Below are 14,844 nucleotides of genomic sequence, written 5' to 3' on the forward strand. Positions count from 1 at the left end.
TTTCAGTGCTGTTATTGCTGCTACCCTCGGCCCATAAAGTTCCTGAACTCTCCTGGCTGGGCTGGCATGCCTTGGCCCTGATATGATACGAAGGGTGAAGGGGTGAATGTTGAGGCTGGGGTGGGCTATGAAGGTTAAAGTTGTATCCACAGCTCAGCATGGAGGGGATGAGGCAGGAATATCCTCTCACCTATTCGTTGCAGTAAGTCATTTATAATTAAACGCAAACAGAACGCCCTTGAGTCACATGTGGCTGTCATTGGTGATGTAGTGGTGCTTGACCTTATTGTTACATGAGATGAAGGAGACGATCATTGTCCAGTTGAGAATGCATCATCATCATCATCATCACCATAATCATCATTGTTATCTTCATTACTGCTCATGCCCCAGCAGCAGCTCACAGCCCTTGGCCCTATTGGCCTATGAGGCAGAAAGGGGCTGAGAGAGGCAGGCTGACAGAGGAGAGGTTGTGGTTGTTTGGTTTCTAATATTGCAGAGGTAGGGCTCCAGCGGCCAAGCCAGCCCTTGTGACACTAACAGTATTTCTGTACAGCTACAACTGTGGGCACCAGGCTTTTGGCTGTTCATTGACCTGAGAAGACAGTGGCAGGAGAGGGGAGTTCCACACACAACCCAAGTGGATAAAAAATCCCCGACCGGGGAGATGGAAGTGGGGTGAGGGAGGGAGAGAACTCTATACGGCCTGTTTCTAAAGTTATGAAATGTCTATTCCGCAGTGGCTGTCTCAGTTACACAGCCTGTCTATTACTGAGTCTCCTGTTTGAGCTTCTGGAAGTGTTATGTGGGGTGGTTAGCCCAAACCCAAATGTTGTATATTAGGAGAGGCTGAAAGTCGAGCCCAGCGGCTTGTTATTTGTGAAGGTCCTGCTCCTGCTAAGTTTGTAGGGACAAATCATATTCCTGAGAAATAGGGTGACTATTTTACTGTGGTTTCAGTATCTGTTACACTGTTTGGTTACTGACCGACTACGTTTCTGTTGCTGTGTTATTCCATATTGGAAATACTATACTGTGTTGTATGTGACTATGTTGACAATAAGTTGTGTGTGTATTGTATTGTATTCTATTGAAGTACAATCTGATGTGCTAGCTGTGTTATAGTCTGAGGCAGGTGACACCATACAACTAAACGTTTCTGATTCCCTTTCACCTTCTGCGGTGTGAACTGGCCAAACTCTACAGAACAGTGCAGGGTGCAGAACAGGGCAGGGCCAGGGCTGGGGAACAGGGCAGGGCGAGGGCCGGGGAACAGGGCAGGGCGAGGGCTGGGGAACAGGGCAGGGCGAGGGCTGGGGAACAGGGCAGGGTGAGGGCCGGGGAACAGGGCAGGGCGAGGGCTGGGGAACAGGGCAGGGCGAGGGCTGGGGAACAGGGCAGGGTGAGGGCCGGGGAACAGGGCAGGGCGAGGGCTGGGGAACAGGGCAGGGCGAGGGCCGGGGAACAGGGCAGGGCGAGGGCTGGGGAACAGGGCAGGGCGAGGGCCGGGGAACAGGGCAGGGCGAGGGCCGGGGAACAGGGCAGGGCGAGGGCCGGGGAACAGGGCAGGGCGAGGGCCGGGGAACAGGGCAGGGCGAGGGCCGGGGAACAGGGCAGGGCCAGGGCCGGGGAACAGGGCAGGGTGAGGGCTGTGGAACAGGGCAGGGCCAGGGCTGGGGAACAGGGCAGGGTGAGGGCCGGGGAACAGGGCAGGGCGAGGGCCGGGGAACAGGGCAGGGCGAGGGCCGGGGAACAGGGCAGGGCGAGGGCTGGGGAACAGGGCAGGGCGAGGGCCGGGGAACAGGGCAGGGCCAGGGCTGGGGAACAGGGCAGGGTGAGGGCCGGGGAACAGGGCAGGGCCAGGGCTGGGGAACAGGGCAGGGTGAGGGCCGGGGAACAGGGCAGGGCCAGGGCTGGGGAACAGGGCGGGGCGAGGGCCGGGGAACAGGGCGGGGCGAGGGCCGGGGAACAGGGCAGGGCGAGGGCTGAGGAACCCAGAGAATCCCACAGTCAGAGGAGCTGTATCCTGGCAGCCGGATCAAAGAGCCTCCCTGTGGGCCCTTATACTAAAGGTGCTGATGCCCTGTCAGGGGAGCTCAGACGCTGATATCTACATTAGACTACACGAACATGGTGGGCCAGTGGCTTCAAGCTCGGCACAGCGCTAGGCCAGCAGGGTAAATAAACCTGTGGAGGCTGGGGTTAGAGAGAGGCTTGGTCTGTGTTTGAAATAACAGGTTGGTCAGGTTTTGCAATAAACCAAGCAGCGGTGTGTTTACTAAAGGAAGCAGAGCTGAAGGGCCAAAGCAAGCTTTTTAAAACCATCTGTGAAATGAATATTGCTGAAATGGAAATGAGGTATAAGCGGGCGGAGAGAAAGGCAAAGCAGCCAAAAGCTGTGTGACAAGAGTCTGGAGGTTCAAGTTGTTTTGTAGAGCTGATATAAATCTGACGCCGTGTTAAAACCAGCAGCTAACTGCTCTGTCAGGTATTCAACCCCGTCCAATACTGTCCGCATGGGCACACACACACATGCACAGACAGACACACACACTCCCCCACCCACCTTATGGTTTTCCCAACAAAGAAACATTTTAATAAACTGGTGATAGGAAGCCAATTCAGACCTTTCCGAAGAGCAGACAGACACCTAGGGAACAATACACTAATCTTTCTGTCCCACACAATCCTAATGACAAATGGGACACGACTAGCATTCTGAGCGATGTCACAATCTATTAAGACCACAGAAGGCCGTTCTAAAGAAGCCTCAAAATGGAATGTGCCAATGGAAGAATGAGTCGTTCCCTCCGCTTTGTGAGAGGAAAAATGTATTTATATCCAACGTATTCTTCTTCACACGAGTCATTATCTCAGTGAGGAGTGCTTGTCTACCCCAGAGAGAATGGTCATTTCTGCCCTTCATATGGTCTTAATATGACTAAATCCACGTTGATAGACTTCTATTAAGACACAGACACTGTTCTGTCTGTCGTTAGTACTGGCAGGCACACCTCCTCTCTTCTGTTCAGAGCCTACTGTTTATGAAAGGCCTGAGAGGGAAAAGAGAGAGAAAGGCCTATCTTTCTGCATTCCGGACAAAGACAGGAGCAGTGTGCTATCACCTGTGCTGACGCCACACAGTCCACAGTTGTCAAAACGATCTGTCTTTCTTCTCGCCCAGATTACTACGGAGGATAGGAATGAGAGAGAGAAGACAACACAGTGGAGGATACAGATCAACTGCGGGTTCAAACCAACTCCAGTGGCGTCAAGCTTGGCCTACAATAAAGAACAATGTTGCCTAGGTAACCAGAAGTCCCCACAAGAATAGTAAACAAAACAACAATTTGACAAACTGGGGATATTTTGTTAGTCCCCACGAGGTCAAATGCTATTTCTAAGAGGTTAAGAATAGGATTTTGAATGGGACTGAATTGTGTGTCCCCACAAGGTTAGTTATACAAGACTGTGTGTGTACGTGTGTTCGGGGTGCCATTATTGTGTGTGTGTGTGTGTGTGTGTGTGTGTGTGTGTGTGTGTGTGTGTGTGTGCTCGCGTGCGTGTGCATGCATGCAATTCTTTGGAATTTAATGGCATTTATTAGAGAGCACTATGAAAGTGTTCAACAGGCTTGTAGGTGTTTCTCTTTGGTTTCTAATGTTCTCTCCCTCTCTCTCTCAGAGAACTGCAGGCCACCAGCCTATCCATGTACTCCTATGTACTCTGTTCTCTCTCAGAGAGCTGCAGGCCACCAGCCTACCCATGTACTCCTATGTACTCTGTTCTCTATCTCTCTCAGAGAGCTGCAGGCCACCAGCCTACCCATGTACTCCTATGTACTCTGTTCTCTATCTCTCTCAGAGAGCTGCAGGCCACCAGCCTACCCATGTACTCCTATGTACTCTGTTCTCTCTCTCTCAGAGAGCTGCAGGCCACCAGCCTACCCATGTACTCCTATGTACTCTGTTCTCTATCTCTCTCAGAGAGCTGCAGGCCACCAGCCTACCCATGTACTCCTATGTGCGCTGTTCTCTATCTCTCAGAGAGCAGCAGGCCACCAGCCTACCCATGTACTCCTATGTACTCTGTTCTCTATCTCTCTCAGAGAGCTGCAGGCCACCAGCCTACCCATGTACTCCTATGTACTCTGTTCTCTCTCTCTCAGAGAGCTGCAGGCCACCAGCCTACCCATGTACTCCTATGTACTCTGTTCTCTATCTCTCAGAGAGCTGCAGGCCACCAGCCTACCCATGTACTCCTATGTACTCTGTTCTCTATCTCTCAGAGAGCTGCAGGCCACTAGCCTACCCATGTACTCCTATGTACTCTGTTCGCTCTCTCTCAGAGAGCTGCAGGCCACTAGCCTACCCATGTACTCCTATGTACACTGTTCTCTCTCATTCTCTCAGAGAGCTGCAGGCCACTAGCCTACCCATGTACTCCTTTCTTTCTTTGTTTTCTTTAGAATTAAAGGGATTTTTGAACAGCAAAGAGTTTATTTTGACAGCGTTAACCCTGTGAGGGAGGACAGGAGCCGGCAGTGTGGATACCGTGTTCGAGGATATACGACGCGCACCGTGCAGCAGTTCAGGAGCTGACCTCTCTACTTTCACCTTTTAAAATTATTTTTACGTGTGAAAGCATTCTAAAAGTATCTTCTGAATTATTTAAATATGATAGTGTTAGTTATTTAGCCAAGGGAGTATAGCACATAGTACAATACAACAGTATACTAATACATTAATATGACACATGAAACAGTTTTTTTTAAGTTAAAGCAAGTTTGCGGTTAGAAAAAGAAAAAGGACAATGATATGGGAATACAAACTGGAGATTATACAACACGTTACATTGTATATACATGTCTAGTTTATTGCTTTCAAAATACAATATCTTACAATCCTTTAAAAAATGCTGAGCAATTTATAAAACAAACTAATGTATAACTGTATAACATTTCAAAATAGATTTGGGTATAAATATTCCCCTAGTTACAAATTTTACAACCAGTGTTGATATAGAAAATGCACTTCTGAAAAAAAATATTGGCACACAGAGTAAAGTGCTACCAAAATATTTGTAACACCTACATTCCACTGTTTTAGATATAGCATAGACACCTCTATTTCTTGCTAGCTAACGATTATTACCAAGAGTTCGTCAAGCCCTCAGCAGTGACTCCACTGAGAAGGGTAATGGCTGCCTCACCACTGTGGGTTTTACTGAGTTGATCTGAGGCCTGTCATGATGCCTAGGCCCCCCTGCTGACCAGTCCTTCGGTGGGAGGAGGTGCGGTTCTATGCTGTGCCTATATGGTTGTTCCTCTCTCTGAAACACATGCTTAGGCTCAGAGGGAGAGTCAGAGTGTGTGAGGGCTGTTTTTGGCATGCCGAACTTTGGAGCTGTTGGATCGTCTTTTACCCTTTTTGGCGTGGTCTTATCCCTGTCCAGATCAGCTGAGCCTTCAGAATTACTACTCCCGCTCTGTTGGAGTTGTAGTGAGGGCAGGAGTGACGGCTCTTGACAGGTCTCCCTCTTCCTGGAACACTTCCAGCTCTCTAGTGCTCTCTCCCTGGCTCGCTCCATGGGTTCCAGAATTACAGAGTTAGAGTTACACTGTAACATGAACTGACCGTAGCCATAACCGCTCTCTGCTGTGGATCGGGCCTTGACCTCTTCCTGGTAGCAGTGGAAGTCACACTCATACAGCACAGGGCCCGGTTTGTATTTGTGCACAGGCACGTAGGTGGCCACCCCGGGGTCATTCTGTGGGCAGCAGTGGTGGAGGGAAGAGGGCAGCCCTGCCATGGCAGGGTGGTGAAGCAGGGTGAGACCTGATAGGTCCTCCAGCTCTCTCTGTCTCAGCTCCCTCTCCAGCATCACACTCTCCAGCTCCTTATCAGCAAAAGCCCTCCTTTTCCTCATCCGGGCACTGACAGAGGAGAAGTGACCTCGCTTGGACCAGGGTCCGTCCTCATTCAATGGGGGTTTGTAGCCTATAGGGAAGTAAACAAGACTGATGTCATTTACCTGCCTAATGATTAATGATACACTCTTAGAAAAAAGAGTTCCAAAAGGGTTCTACGGCTGTCCCCATAGGAGAACCTTTTTTGGTTCATGTAGAACCCTTTTTGGTTCCAGGTAGAACTCTTGGGTTCCATGTAGAACCCTTTCCACAGAGGGTCCTACATGGAACCCAAAAGGGTTTTACCTCAATCAATCAAATGTATTTATAAAGCTCTTTTTACATCAGCAGATGTCACAAAGTGCTTATACAGAAACCCGGCCTAGAACCAACAGGGCTTCTTCCAAGGGTTCTCTTATGGGGACAGCCGTAGAAACCTTTCTGGTTATAGATAGCACTTTTTGTTCTCAGAGTGTACCTGAGAACACGTTCTCTTTTAACATAATCACTTCACAAAGTGTATTTAGGTAAATTAAGTCAAAATTCATAAAGACAAAGTAGATGCTCTAAACACAGCTATGATGGCATGGCCTAGTGTGTGTACACGTTCATGTGCTTACTCAGGGGAAAGTAGAAGAAACACAACCTCAAAACAACGTTGTCCCTCCCAACCGCTCGCTGGTAAACACAATGTGTAATTCCATATCCTCTCATTTGCATCATTTGTATTACCCCAGGTGTGTCACTGATACATACTCTCTGAGATACTCTTGAAGTATATAGGTGCACTGGTGTATCACTCATACCTTCTAAGATACTCTTAGCTAGAATTCTAAGTGATACCCTCTAAGATACTCTTAGCTGGAATTATAGGACATACATACCCTCTAAGATACTCTTAGCTAGGATGCTAGGTGCTCTGGTGTAGCGTTGATACCCTGTGCGAGCTAATGGTGTGGCTGTTCCTCTGACCCCTTTTTTACCCTGCAGAGGAATGGGGAGAGATAACATACATTGAAATATATTTACATGTGCATTAACCCCACGCTGTAAAAAAAAAAGAGTTGTTTCAACTAATTATTATTATCAAGTAGCTTGTTCCACAGCCTTTTTTAGTTTACTCAACTTTCGATCAAAGTGTTACCTGCCCTTTTATTTTTTAGTTGGCCCAAACTTAGCCCCACCTTGAGAAAACTTAGGCAAAAAAACAGTCGACTTAAAATGTTGTGTTTGCTCAACTTGTCTCATATGTTCATACAATTCTTATTTGGGTATCTTCACTTAAAAAGGCTGTGGAACTAGTTACTCACACGGTGCTTTTGACATACAATGTTTTCAACTGACATATTTGACACACGTTCACATACATGATTACATTGTGCATGTTCATTTATACAGTTCATCACCTGGGATTTGAACTCACAATCTGCTTGGTTCATGGCATACCAATTTCCCTGCTAAACCACCATGTCTGTGTCAATTACTGATTTCACCTGTATGGCTACACTTCAAAGTACATTCACTTCAAAGTACATCTATTTTATTGATCATAGTGATTCAGGAGTATCATTTTTTTTTTAATTTAATTTTTTTATTTTATCCCATTTTCTCTCCAATTTTCGTGGTATCCAATCGCTAGTAATTACTACCTTGTCTCATCGCTACAACTCCCGTATGGTCTCGGGAGAGACGAAGGTCGAAAGCCATGCGTCCTCCGAAGCACAACCCAACCAGCCGTACTGCTTCTTAACACAGCGCGCCTCCAACCCGGAAGCCAGCCGCACCAATGTGTCGGAGGAAACACCGTGTACCTGGCCCCCTTGGCTGGCGCGCACTGCGCCTGGCCCGCCACAGGAGTCGCTGGAGCGCGATGAGACAAGGATATCCCTACCGGCCAAACCCTCCCCACCCCGGACGACGCTATGCCAATTGTGCGTCGCCCCACGGACCTCCCGGTCGCGGCCGGCTCCGACAGAGCCTGGGCGCGAACCCAGAGACTCTGGTGGCGCAGTTAGCACTGCGATGCAGTGCCCTAGACGACTGCGCCACCCGGGAGGCAGGAGTATCATTAAAACAGTACGGGCTCTATATTACAATATGCCCCACCAACATTAGACAACTAGACAGAAAGCCCTCAAATTGCTGAAATAAGTCAATAAGTCAATGATGAGGGAATAGTCAGATTAAGTGATAATTGACACAGACATGGTGGAGTAGGAGGAAGAATTGCGTGAACCAAATGGTTGTGAGTTCAGATCCCAGGTGAGGACATTTTGAATTACAGTTACTGCATAAATGAACATGCACAATCTATTCATGTATGTCAAAGTGTGTAACATATGTCAATTGAAAACATTGTATGTTAGAAGCACTATTTTCATGTGTATAACCAGTTCCACAGTCTTTTTTAGTTAAGATGCTAAAATATTTATTTCTAGTTGAAAGAACATATGAGTTGAGCAAACAGATTGTTTTAAGTTGACTAAATTTTTGCCCAATTTTTTAAAAGTTGGAACTAAGTTTGGGCCCGCAAAAAAAGTTTGGGTAACACTTTGACCAAAAACTTTAGTAAACTACAAAAGTCTGTTACTTAATAATAATTAGTTGAAACAACGAAATAAAATGTAGAGCATGGAATTATGATGGAATAATATATTACAATAAACCAGGTATGTAAGTACAGTCTTAACCTCTGTAATGTATTGTAGGCTACTGCATGAAGTTGCTAGTTTGTTACAGAATAATTACAAATGAGTTTCCTGATGAAAGGCCTACAATTTCTATGACAAAATGCTTGTGAGTGTAAACAAATTCGTTTCATGAGTGGAATAACTAAATCTATACTGGAAAAAAATATAAACGCAACATGTAAAGTCCATGTTTCATGAGCTGAAATAAAAGATCCCAGAAATGTTCCATACACACAAAATGCTTATTCCTCAAAAATGTTGTGGACAAATTCGTTTACATCCCTGTTAGTAAGTGTTTCTCTTTTGCCAAGATAATCCATCCTGACAGGTGTGGCATATCAAGAAGCTGATTAAAAAGCATGATCATTACACAGGTACACCTTCTGCTAGGGACACTAAAAGGCCACAAAAAAAAAATCTGTTTTGCCACAACACAATGCCACAGATGTCTCAAGTTTTTAGGGAGCGTGCAATTGGAATGCTGACTGCAGGAATGTTCACCAGAGCTGTTGCCAGAGAATTTAATGTTCATTTTTCTACAATAAGCCACCTCCAACGTTGTTTTGGAGAATTTGGCAGTACGTCCAACCGGCCTCACATCCACAGACCACGTGTAACCACGCCAGCCAAGGACCTCCACATCTGGCTTCTTCACCTGCGGGATCGTCTGAGACCAGCCACCCAGACAGCTGATGAAACTGAGGAGTATTTCTGTCTGTAATAAAGCCCTTTTGTGGGGAAAAACAAATTCTGATTGGCTGGGCTTGGCTCCCCAGTGTGTGGCTCTGGCTCCCCAGTCTGTGGGCCTATGCCCTCCCAGGCACACCCATGGCTGTGCCCCTGCACGGTCATGTGAAATCCATAGATTAGGGTCTAATTTATTTATTTCAATTGACTGATTTCTTTATATGAAATGTACTGTAACTCAGTAAAATCATTGAAATTGTTGCATGTTGCATTTGTATTTATGTTCAGTATAAATAAAACAAATATAACAGGAAAACATAACCTATGCTATCCAGAAATGTAAAGCAAAAACAGCCTACGTTTTTTTCAGGGAATATGGAACAATATTGTTCTTGTTTTCATTATCACAAAAGTTAAAGAGCAATGCATATGAATCTGCTTAGTCACACACTATCTAAGAGAATATATAAATCATAGGCAACTTTCTTTTTACATAGATTAGGACAATTAATTGTTCTCTTGTTTCAATTTCCACAATTCTCTATCAGAGCAAATGTAGACAAAAAGGAATAGGTGCATGACGCACATGAGTTAGTCATCATATCTGACCTGTATTTAACCTGTAATTACAAAATCATGGACTGACACAAGTTACAAAACATTTACATACAGCATTTAGGCCTACATGATATGATAATTATCTTTCTTAAATTATATCCTGCCAGTAAAAGTCGGATGTCCCTGACACTCACCTCTGTCGCCTGCTGTCTCCGCAGGGCGACTTGCGCAGCCATCACCCGCTGCCGCTCCACCACGAGCACACAATTCGCGCACTGGCAGTCACGCCAGCGACAGAAGCGCTTGTGGCCTTTGAGACAAGACACGACGCCGTGGTTCCGACAGCGGGCGCATTTGGGACTGCGAGTCGACTTGCGCGGCGTCTGCAGCGAATGCTGTTCCGTGACCACCTTCGATCCTTTCTCCGCGCCGCCGTGCCGCTCCTCGGGCAGGCATCCGTCGAGACTTTCCACATCAATCTCCTCATCGAATTCGAGTTTCAGAGCATTAAGCTTGGTCGTCTCTAGCTGTAGGCCTCTTTCCAATTGAGTGGACATCTATGAGAAATTCCTTCCACGCTGTTGCAGTGCTGTATTCCCCACTTTAAAAGTTGTTAAGTTGTTGAAGCGCACCGTTCCGTTTGGCTGAACAGAACAGTCACTCTGTGAGCAGGGAGACGAGACTTTTGAAACCGCCAGACTTCTGAAATGAAGCTCCCAGCTGTTCTCTGACATTCGACAGAGTTTTTCCCGAGAAAGGAGGCGAGGCGCACACACTGCGCTCTTGACTGGTGAGATGAGACACAACGTGGTAGGATATGTTCGTTCACAGTACAGCCTGCATGTAGCCTGTCAACCTGCCTTTAACACCTTCAGACACCACACCACATTTTTATTGGACGTCCAACTGTGCGAATCTCTAGACATCTTCAACGTCATCAGTGTTACATTTAATGCAGGTTAACTCCTCCTGTTCACATTTGGAACGTTTCAACAGCGCGCGCACTTGTCAGTAACTTGTCATTCATATCAGTAAATTTAGCTGGCTTATTTTCCTAATTAGTTGTTCTTAGTGTTCCCTATATCAATTTAAACATGTACTAATTTTTGAACAATTCTGTGACTCATTATGAGTAAATTGTAGGTCCAACCCGTCCAAAACAAATATGGAATGTAATGTTGATAACTACACCCCTTTTTTAATTGATATGATACAGACACACCATGTAGCGCTGGGCCAGTAACCGGAAGGTTGCTGGATCGAATTCCCGAGCTGACAAGGTAAAAATATGTCGTTCTGCCCCTGAACAAGGCAGTTAACCCACTGTTTCCCGGTAGGCCGTCATTGTAAATAAGAATTTTTTCTTAAAACTGACTTGCCTAGTTTAAAAAAAGGTTAAATTTAAAACATTTTAAAAACATAAATAGTTAAATGAAGCGTAAATGAAACAGTGTAATGCATTAGGCCTGCTCTTGACACAGGTGAGGAGGACGGTAAAAATATTTCCACACCAAGGTGAGTTTAGACATGAGAGAGAAACGAGGCGAAATGTGATTTTTTTACACATTGCACGGCACAGCACACGCCTCAGGGAGCAGAGTTATATTTGGAGAGCATGGCTTCACCACAGACAGAGCTGAGGGGAAAGTGAAACAAATTATATTTTCCCATTTACCTGGCAGTTCTCTTTACTCCCTCACAGTCATAAATGCTCTTGAATTATTCAGGTTTTTGGCCAAAGTTGAGTTCAAAATATTCTCAATGTTTCTTTTAATTCCTGTGCATAAAACTGAACCACTTTACTGAGACCAATGATTCCTCTTAAAAATACATTATAGCCTATGTCTCATGGGTATTGTAGAATATGTTTGGCAATAATATAGACATAGACATCAATATTCAATTACTAACATTTTCAACCTGACATTTTCAACATCTCCCTGTCCGTCTGTAATACCAACCTGTTTTAAGCAGACCACCATTGTCCCTGTGCCCAAGGAAGCGAAGGTAACCTGCCTAAATGACTACCGACCCGTAGCACTCACGTCTGTAGCCATGAAGTGGTTTGAAAAGCTGGTCATGGCTCACATCAACACCATTATCCCAGAAACCCTAGACCCTCTCCAATTTGCATACCGCCCTAACAGATCCACAGATGATGCAATCTCTATTGCACTCCACACTGACCTTTCCCACCTGGACAAAAGGAACACCTATATGAGAATGCGATTCATTGACTACAGCTCAGCGTTCAACACCATAGTGCCCTCAAAGCTCATCAATAAGCTGAAGACCCTGGGACTCAATACCTCCCTCTGCAACTGGTTCCTGGACTTCCTGACGGGCCGCCCCCAGGTGGTAAGGGTAGGTAACAACACATCCGACACGCTGATCCTCAACACAGGGGCCCTTCAGGTGGGCGTGCTCAGTCCACTCCTCTACTCCCTGTTCACTCATGACTGCACAACTTTAACACCATCATTAAGTTTGCCGATGACACAATAGTGGTAGGCCTGATCACAGACAACGATGAGACAGCCTATAGGGAGGAGGTCAGAGACCTGGCTGTGTGGTGCCAGGACAACAGCCTCTCCATCAATGTGATCAAGACAAAGGAGATATTTGTGGACTACAGGATAAAGAGGACCGAGCACGCCCCATTCTCATTGACGAGGCTGTAGTGGAGCAGGTTGAGAGTTTCAAGTTCCTTGGTGTCCACATTACCAACAAACTAACAAGCACACCAAGACAGTACCTATTCCCCAGAACCTATTCCCCTTCAGGAGACTGAAATTATTTGGCATGGGTCCTCAGATCCTCAAAAGGTTCTACAGCTGCACCATTGAGAGCATCCTGACTGGTTGCATCACTGATTTGTATGGCAACTGCTCGGCCTCCGACCGCAAGGCACTACAGAGGGTAGTGCATACGGCCCAGTACAGCACTGGGGCAAAGCTTCCTGCTATCCAGGACCTCTATACCAGCCCCCCCCCCCCCCCCCTCTCTTTTACACCGCTGCTACTCTCTGTTGTTATCATCTATGCATAGTCACTTTAATAACTCCACCTACTTGTATATATTAACTCAATTACCTCGACTAACCGGTACCCCCGCACATTGACTCTGTACCGGTACCCCCTGTATATAGCCTTGCTATTGTTATTTTACTGCTGCTCTTTAATTACTTGTTACTTGTATTTCTTATTCATATTTTGTATTTATTTATTATAATTGTTTAAAAAATGTTTTTTAACTGCACTGTTGGTTAGGGTCTCGTAAGTAAGCATTTCACTGTAAGGTCTCTCCCTCTCCCTCTCCCTCTCCCTCTCCCTCTCCCTCTCCCTCTCCCTCTCCCTCTCCCTCTCCCTCTCCCTCTCCCACTCCATCTTCCTCTCCCAGGTCTGAGCGCTCACTCACAGGAAGGGAGTGTTACATAGGTGAGATAGCACAGCAACAGACTCCTCAGTCCACAGGTCAGAATGTTGAGAACAATCAGTCCACACCTTCCAGAGAACCTGCAGCATAGAGAGACTGTAATGCTGTCACTCACACATGCCTCACCTGAACAACTTGTCCTATGGATGTATATGGTTTCTTCAAAGTGAAGAGCTCTATCGCCACACTGACTGGGCTTGTGTACAGGGGAGAGAACATCAGCACTGCTGAATACCACCATGAGGACCAAGAGAGGGCATGAGAGGTGTGCACCCTGGTGGTCATAGTAAGCCACTACACCCTGTGCAGTTGTTACATTGGTCTATGGGGAAGAGTATCACAACCTATCCCTTTATCACAACCTATCCCTTTAACCCCTCGATGATAGCATGTATAAAAGGTCTGGTTAGGTATAAGCACTGGTAAATATTCCACAGTATTTCTTCCACCCTACAAATCTGCAAACATTGAAAGGTTAGTGCCAATGGAGGGGAAGGGATCTATTTGGGAACGTCTGTCTGTGCCAATGGAGGGGAAGGGATCTAGTTGGGACCGTCTGTCTGTGCCAAGGGAGGGGAAGGGATCTAGTTGGGACCTTCTGTCTGTGCCAATGGAGGGGAAGGGATCTAATTGGGACCTTCTGTCTGTGCCAATGGAGGGGAAGGGATCTAGTTGGGACCGTCTGTCTGTGCCAATGGAGGGGAAGGGATCTAATTGGGACCTTCTGTCTGTGCCAATGGAGGGGAAGGGATCTAATTGGGACCTTCTGTCTGTGCCAAGGGAGGGGAAGGGATCTAATTGGGACCTTCTGTCTGTGCCAAGGGAGGGGAAGGAATCTAATTGGGACCGTCTGTCTGTGCCAAGGGAGGGGACGGGATCTAATTGGGACCTTCTGTCAGTGATTAAATCAAACCTTTTCAGTAACACTCCAATGTTAGCCTGCCTCTACTTCTAAGCTGCTGATCTACTGAGAGGAATATTCACTGACAATGGAGCTCCAATATTGACAAAACTATAAGAGGCGACTAAGCACCAATTAATACAAGCTATTAAGCAAGTAAAAAGACATGGCCACGAAGCTGCCGCATCAATCGAAACAGAGCTTGATGGCCAGTCGTTTCATTTCGGATGATTCATGAACAATTCCATTTAACAATGCCTCCCCTATGTGCTAAGCTTTTTCTTCTTCAGATTGACTTCATCACATTAGGTACTATGGTGTGATGGTTAGCACCTAGGTCTCTCTGCATATGAATTGGATGAAAATTCATTGGCCAGAGGATGACAGACTGAGATCTGTACTACATATGAGATGAGCTGGAGTTCGCCCAGCCTAGTGTCGTTTACCAAAGATCAATCAGGTATTGGTGTGAATGCTCCTTTAACTTGATCCAGGAAGCATAACATCATTCACTCTGTTTCCTATTCTAGGGGCCTAGTGGGAATGAATACACACGTATCATCATCAGCATAGCGTCTCGTTTCTCCTCTTTCCTATTAGCCACGTGCAGAATGACATTCACCTATCGACCCTATAGCCTATAAGCACGGCACCGGTATGCACAT

The 14,844-nt window shown here is 46.3% G+C and overlaps 1 protein-coding gene across 1 annotated transcript; it reads right to left on the reverse strand.

Moving 5' to 3' along the window:
* Positions 1–4,849: 4,849 nt before the first annotated feature.
* LOC129810733 (uncharacterized) lies at positions 4,850–10,704 on the reverse strand. Its single transcript, XM_055861530.1, has 3 exons — positions 10,038–10,704; positions 6,793–6,892; positions 4,850–5,999 (listed from the first exon to the last, which is right to left on the reverse strand). Exons 1-3 carry the CDS (start codon positions 10,398–10,400, stop codon positions 5,164–5,166), a joined length of 1,299 nt encoding a protein of 432 aa, XP_055717505.1. The 5' UTR covers positions 10,401–10,704; the 3' UTR covers positions 4,850–5,163.
* Between the last annotated feature and the right edge of the window lie 4,140 nt (positions 10,705–14,844).

Source organism: Salvelinus fontinalis, chromosome 14, assembly GCF_029448725.1.
Source record: "Salvelinus fontinalis isolate EN_2023a chromosome 14, ASM2944872v1, whole genome shotgun sequence".
Lineage (NCBI taxonomy): Eukaryota > Metazoa > Chordata > Actinopteri > Salmoniformes > Salmonidae > Salvelinus > Salvelinus fontinalis.